The sequence below is a fragment of the Chrysochloris asiatica genome, unplaced genomic scaffold, assembly GCF_000296735.1.
Source record: "Chrysochloris asiatica unplaced genomic scaffold, ChrAsi1.0 scaffold00010, whole genome shotgun sequence".
In the NCBI taxonomy this organism is placed as follows: domain Eukaryota; kingdom Metazoa; phylum Chordata; class Mammalia; order Afrosoricida; family Chrysochloridae; genus Chrysochloris; species Chrysochloris asiatica.
Genome location: NW_006408528.1, coordinates 33,660,566 through 33,668,278, shown reverse-complemented (window position 1 = coordinate 33,668,278; position 7,713 = coordinate 33,660,566). Strand labels below are relative to the sequence as shown.

General features: G+C 39.5%; 1 protein-coding gene across 1 annotated transcript; it reads right to left on the bottom strand.

The window, feature by feature from the left end:
• Positions 1-6,821: 6,821 nt before the first annotated feature.
• Positions 6,822-7,218, bottom strand: TMEM60 (transmembrane protein 60). Its single transcript, XM_006878234.1, is given in 2 exon segments — positions 6,822-6,972; positions 6,974-7,218. Coding segments are annotated over 2 exon segments (396 nt in total).
• Positions 7,219-7,713: the final 495 nt, after the last annotated feature.

Genomic DNA, 7,713 nt, shown 5'->3' with positions numbered 1-7,713 from the left:
TTATTCCATCAATTCCTGGTGCCTTGTTCTTTGCCACTTCTTTCAATGCACTTTGGACTTCCTCTCTGAGTATCATTGGCTCTTGTTCATATGGGTGAGGAGAATTTTCCAGACTGACATGTGAAGTACAGTTGGTACTTGCCAGCCTCCACAACTGCATGAGGCCTTTCCTTGACAGTGCATGAGTTCTGTATAATGTTGCAGTGAACTGTGTGACCTTGGGATGGGAGGGAGAACGCTGAGTGGAGGAGTGGTGGTTGGTATCAGGGATTATTGAGGAGTATTACATCTTGGAAAAGTTGGACATTTGGTTATCTTTAACCTCATTGGGACTGTGTTGATCTTTTTAAAAGAAATTATTTTTGCAGCATCTCATTTCAGTTTTCATTTGTATCTCTGTAATGGTTAGTATCTTGGAAGAAATTATAGCCAGAATGCTCCTTAGAAGTGAGGGTATTGAGACATTTTCTCATGTATTTTGGACATTTTATCAGGAGGGACCATTCCTTGGAGAAAGACATCATGCTTGTTAAAGCAGAAGGTCAACAAAAAGAGGAAGACCCTCAAAGATATGAACTTACACAGTGGCTGCAACAATGGGTTCAAACATAACATTGTTATGTTTGGTGGGGCAGGACCAGGCAGTGTTTCATTCCGTTATACATAGGATCACTGAGTTGGAACTGACTCAATTGGTGGCACCTAACAATGGTCACTAATGGATAGTATCTCTTCATGTGTTAGTTAGCTGCCTAAATATCTTCTTTGGTGAAGTGTCTATTCAATGCCCTTTGTCAATATTTGAATTTCATTGTCTTTTTGTTGTCAAGTAAGTTTTCTGTGTATTTTAAAGATTAGACCCTTTTAAGAGATGTCATTGCTAAAAACTTTTCCTAGTCTGTAGGCTCTCTTTTTACTTTTTTGGTAGTTGTCTGATGAGCACAAGTATTTAATTTTTAGGAAGTCCCCCTTACCTAGTTTATGTTCTGTTGTTTATACATTTTTAGTCATGTTTGCTAGTGAATTTATATGATAAATTAAGAACCCCAGCTTCTTCTTTATTATCTTTCAGGAACTTTATAATTTGAGGTTTAGCACTAAGGCCTTTGGTCCATTTCGAGTTTCGATCTATAGTTTCCTCTCCATATCTATCATTTCTGTTCGTCAGCCAAAACCAATTCCTCTTATCTGTTCCAATATGAAAAAACAAAATGGAAAACAGATGACCTTTGTAAAGTCAATAATCTTTAAATTTATGTTAAACTGTAACCCAAGGATGGCTATTTTCTTGTAGCTTTGTGCAAGTATTTCTTGGTATTTAATAGCACTCCATTTATGTTATATTTATGAAACAACATTTATGTTCTTGGCTGCTGATGTGGCTGTATCCGCTACGTTCATGAAATGTTACTGAACAAGTTATGGATCCCGAAGATGGATTTTCTACTTACCAAATTTTCAAGTCTTGTAAAAAGCTATTCTGTTCACAAGTTGCTTTTCTTTAAACCTTTTGATAACAAATCTTTTCCCCATATTAGATTAAATTACTTGTCTATGCTGACCTAGAAAACAATGACTTCACAAAGACATATGGCTGTTTCTTTCTTGGGGCAGTGTTAATTCTTTTTATAAATATCATTAGTAAACATCTCTGCATTATAAAGGTAGTATCTATGACTAAAAGCAAACTTAGGAAGGTATTTTTCTGCATTATTGTTTATATGTATTATTCCATTTGCTTTGCTTTTCTCACAAGGAGCCTACTTTCTATCTTTAATACGTATTTCATTACTTAAGGTTTTAAATGAGGCACACGTTAATGGTAACCTATTGGGCTGCTTCAAGTGTTTGTTTCATTTGGCAGCACATCAAGTTAAATAAGGGAAGAGTTCTACTTTTTGGAAATCTTTCAGATACTATTAAAATTGATTGTAAAGATTGGTTATTGTGTTGGCTTTTATCTATAATTCTTACCTGCTTCTCTCCCTTCCTTGAGGAAACTTTTTCACTTTTCCCCTTAGCAATTGCATATAGAACTTCTTCTTTTGCTTGTTTCAGGGTCTAGTTCAGGGGTCAGCAAACTATCAGCCGTGGACCATATCTAGCTCACTATCTTATTTTTTGTATGGCCAATAAGCTAAGAATTCTTATAGCTTCCATGGTTGACACAAAAATCAAAAGGGTAGTATTTTATGATGTGAAAATTATAAGAAATTCACTGTCCATAAATAATGTTTCCCCCCACCCCCCTGTTCATACAAGCACGGGTTTATTGCATGCAAAATGTGATTAAAGATATCTCTCTGATCAATGGATGTCTACAAACAAGTTCTCTGAGTAGTACTCTTGTCTTAGTTTCATTAGGGTACCTTCAAAATAAAAGGTGAATTATAACAGTGGCTTCGGAGATCATTTGTTGGGCCAGTTACTTTCAAGGCAAAGAGGTTACCTCAGATGGTTATAGTGATTGGTTTTTGGAACCCAAAGGGGTCATCCTGATAGATTTTCTCAAAGGACACAGCACGATTACAGGAGCTAATAATGGAGTTTTAAGGAAAGTTAAAACTGCACTGGCAAGAAAGAAGGTGAGTTTTCCTTATATCTGGGCAATGCATCTGTTCATTCTTTGAGGATAACAAGCATTGTCCTATGAGAATTTCATGGGAAACCTTACTCCATCCACTTTACAGCCCTGACCATGCTCCTTCAGACTTCTGTTTCCAAATCTCAACTAAAATTTCACATGAATAAGGTTTTATTAAAACAGAAGCAGGATCATTTGTGTACATGTTATGTATGACTGTCTTCTTGCTACAAAGTTGAGTAGTTGCAACAGAGATCACGTGGCCTGCCAAGCTTCAAACACTTACTCTATGACCTTTTGTTGTTGTTGTTGTTAAGTGCCGTCGAGTCGGTTCCGACCCATAGCGACCCTGTACAGGATTTCCGAGGGTGTAAATCCTTACGGGTGTAGAAAGCCTCATCTTTCTCCCGTGGAGCGGCTGGTAGTTTCGAACCGCTGACCTTAAGGTTCGCAGCCCGATTTGGAACCACTACGCTACCAGAGCTCCTTCTATGACCTTTTAGAGAAAACGTTTTCTGATTCCTGACCTAGCTGATTCTTTGACATGGTGCTGTCCCCTTTTCCCTCTGAGAGACTGTAAGTATTGGGTCACTAACCACAAGGTCAGTGGTTCAAACTCACCAGCTGCTTTGTGAGGTAAAGATAAGCTATCTCCTCATAAAGATTACAGTCTCATAAAGTTCTGCTCTGTCCTAGGAGTTCTGCTCTGTTTCTGTGACTCAGAATTGACTGAGTGACAGTGGTTTTAATATTTGGTTTACCTTATGAGCGATTATATACTTAGATGACACTTGACTGAATACAGCTTTTCCTGAATACTTGTAACTTAGATTCTCCTGGTTGGTTTCTCAGAGATGAAAACTTTCTTATTTGGAATCTATTGAAGTCTTGGTATGGCGCTGTAAGAAGCACTGGACTGCAACGTTTGTCTGAACAGCAAAGTCAGCAGTTCAAACCCACTGGCCACTCCTAGGAAAACCTACACAAGGTCAGTATGAGTCAGAACTGCACTTAACAACTGTCAACGTCACGTAACAACAATGGTAGATTGGGTGCGTTACTCTGGACGATAAGCACTAGACTATGAACAAAGTCAGTGGTTCAATCTCAGCAGCCGCTCCACAGGAGAAACAGGAGGCTTTTAGCCTCAAGAACTGTGTACAGGATTGCTATGAGTCGGAACTGAACAGAACTTAACCAGAACAAATGATATATTACAGAAACCAAATAGTTTGTTGTTGTTCTTGTTAAATGCCATTGAGACAGTTTCCACTCAGTATAGGGTTTCTGAAGAGCGGCCTATGGGTTTGAACCACTGACCTTTGGTTCAAACTGACCTTGCTGTCCAGTTATTATCCTACAGCACTACACCAGACTTCAGGTAAGTTGTTTGTTGTTCTTAAGTGCTGTTGAGTTGGTTCCGACTTATAGCGACCCTCCTTAGGGTTTCCAAGGAGGACCTCCTTAGGGTTTCTAAGTTTGAGCATACAGTGCCACACCAAGTAGTTTGGATTTTTCAGAGTAGGATGATCTGACTAAGCCTTGACTATTCAGTTTGCCATGTCAAGCATCCTTCTCAATCCTATCTCTGTTGTTGTTAAGTGCTGTAAAGTTGGTTCAGAATCATAGTGACCCTCCACAGGGTTTCTGAGGAGTGGCTGGTAGGTTTGAACTGCCAAATTTGTGGTCAGCAATCCAGTGTTTATTCTACAGTGCCACATCAGGATGCCAATCCAATCTTTGTTTAGTGTCTGCTAGTTAGTTTTGACTTCTAGCGACCTTGTATAAGGTTTCCAAAGAGGGGTTGGTGGGTTTGAACTGCTGACCTTGTAGTTAACAGACCAGTGCTGATCCTACAGTGCCACACTCGTAAGAACCTTGGTAGGGTGATCATTTAATTTTTCAAACTAATACCCTTCTAAGAATGAAAAACCAAACCAAACCTGTTGCTGTTGCTTCTGACTCTTAATGACACTGTTGGACAGAGTAGAACTGTCCCCTAGTATTTCTAAAGCTGTAATCTTGGAGTCCCGGTGTGGCGCTGTGGGTTAATGCGCCAGACTGCAAAGCCATTTGAACTGCAAAGTTGGTGATTCAAGCTCACCAGCTGCTCCTTGGAAACCCTATACAGGATCGCTATGGGTTGGAACTGACTCGATGGCACTTAACAACAATCTTGGCAGGGACATTTTTCTCCCTCAGAGCAGCTGGTGGGTTTGAACTTGTTTCAGTTAGCAGCTGAGTGTTTAGCCACTGTTCCAACAGGGCTCCTTTCTTTTTCTTTTTAAAACTTTTTACTGTGAATTGAGTGATGGTTTACCGACAAGAGCATCAGCTTTACATTCAAGAAATCAAACACTTTATTTCATCTCAATGATTGCAATTCCTTCCATGCAACAAGTTATCCCGCTTCCTCCCTAGGATTCCATTCCACCCATCTTCCCATCCCTTCTCAACTTTGTCTTTAGGAAAATGTTACCCTTTTGATTTTGAATGACTATTCCATGGTGATTATACCTTACTAGTGTTGTTGACACCCGCCCCCACCCCTCCTATAAACCTATTAACTGCTTGGCTGAAAATTGGGCCAAAGGGTAAGTTACTTTCTGGACCTGAAGGGTGGTCTAGGTCATAGTCTCAGGCTCTTCCAGTCCCTTTCTGACCAGTAAACCTGTATTTCTTAATTAAGTAATTTTCAGTTTCATTCCACATTTTTTCCCATTCTATCCAGGGCTCTTTAATGTGATTCCATTCAGGACAGTTGATAGTGGTAGGTGGGCACCATCTAATTCTTCTGGTCTCAGAGTCATGGAGACTGATGTTCTATTAGTCCATTATACTAATTTATTCCAAGCCTCTTCAGTTCTTAATCACTCTTCATTCTTCAACACATGGAGAGACCAGTGGCTACACCTTAGATGGCAGGGCTCCTTTCTAAGGGTTAAAACCGTATCAAATCCACCACTTCCAAGTTGATTCCTACTCAGAGAGACCCTATAGGACAGAGTAGAGTTGCTTCCTAGGGTTTCTGAAGCTGGAAATCTTTATGGAAGCAGATTGCTTCATCTTTTTTCTATGGAGCAACTGGTTGGTTTGAATCACCAACCTTTCGGTTAGTAGCCCAACTCTTAACACACTGTGCTACCAGACCTTCCTAAGAATAAACCAAAACCTCACTGCCATCGAGTTGATTTCAACCCAAAGCAATGCTGTATAGTTTCTAAGGCTATAAACCTTTATGGGAGCAGAAAACTTCATTTTCCCAAGGGGAGTTAATGGGTTTGAACTGTGGACCTTGTGAACACTTTTTAAATGATAGTTCAGTGCTAACTACTCCCTAGGATGCCAGGACAACAGGCATAAAGTGGTCTGTCCTGACCAAACCAGGATTTATGGGGACTGCTAACCCAAGATTGGTGGTTCAAATCCACCAGCCACTCCTTGGAAAGCCTATGCAGGGTTACTAGGAGTTGTGACTGACTTGACAGCACTTACAACTTTAGGAAGAAGCGGTTTCTAATTTCATGTCACTTCTAATTCAGCTGTCCCAAACAGAAGGCAGAGGTAACAATTAACTTGTTATTGTTAGGTGCCAATGAGTGGACTTGGAGTCTTAAGGACTCTGCACAACAGGAGAGAAACTGCTGGTCCTGCACTAGCCTCCCAACTGTCTTTGGAGCCCATTGTTGCAGTCACTGTGTCAATCCACCTCTTTGGGGGTCTTCCGTTTTTTTGCTGACCCTCTACTAAGCAGGATGCCTGTTTTCATGGTCTGGGTCTCTCCTGTTTTCTGATTGTAAACATGAAGTGACATCCATAACTATTTCAGTAACTAGTGTTTTTTCCCTTCATAATTTAGAAGCACAAGTACCATTTATTTTGGTAACACTGGGGCCATGTTATATTAAAGTACTTCAATAATTAAAAGCTGTCTGTTAACTTACTGAAGATACTGATCACATACATAGATTATTCAGGAGTCAGATAGAAAGATGAGGTAGGTCCAAAACAAACTTTATTTACATATAGATAAGGACATTAATAACTCAAATATTGAATAACTACATTTTGGGGTTAATTAGAAGTCCATGATTCATTCACCAAACCCATTTTATGGAAGTAGTACAAAACTACACTTGGTATCTTTTCTCAGTATTCTTGAAACTTGTAAATATTCCGAACACTTTATAATGATAGCTTGTTGAATACAATAAAAATGAGATGATGCATTTAGAAGTCAGTCTCTCACAAAAAAGACGTTATATCCAAGTTCTGTCAAAGCCCCCGCCAGTAAGGCCCATAAAGGAATGAAGACATAGGACAGATGCATGGTAGTAAACTGTTCCAGTTTAGCGCACAGTGCAAGGCAGAAGGCTAATTTAAGTAACAACGAGGTACCAGGCTTTTTTTTTAATATTGTGTGATCCATGTCGAGGGTCAAAGCCAGACTTACACCGCCCAGTCATTTTCACAATCAGCATGACGAGAAGGATAGTGTCAAATATCCAGACTGGAATAAATATGAGGAACCAGTTCCAAGGTGCCTTCTCATCCAGTTTCAACACCAACATGATCAAGAAGAGTAATGTGAAAAGCCAGGTGAGTAGTACTCTCTGGGCCAAGGACATTCTCATTTAAACAGTTTAAAGAGGCTTGTTGCAGAGTCGAAGAAAAGGAAAGATACCCTAAGAGAGGGAAAAAAACGTCAAAAGTTTTGATACCAGAAAAAAAAAAAATGTTGGGTCTTTGCACTCTGAAATTTCCTAATGTTGAAAATGTTCTACCATTCTTTAGATCATAAAGATTTAAAACTTAAAGCTTTCTTTGATAACATCATATCCATAACTCTCTTACAAAATACAACAAAAATTTTAATAAACCTACAGGGTATATATAAGGAGCTCTGGTAGCATAGGGGTTATGAGTCAGGCTGCTAACCTCAAGGTCAGTAGTTCGAAACTACTCGCTATTCCACAGCAGAAAGATAAAGCTTTTTGCTTCCGTAAAGATTTATAGCCTCGGAAACCCTGTACAAGGTTGCTATGAGTCCGGACCGACTCCATGGCATATAACCACCACCACCACAGGTTATGTACTCTATTCAAAATCTTAAGACCACTCTGTTCCTT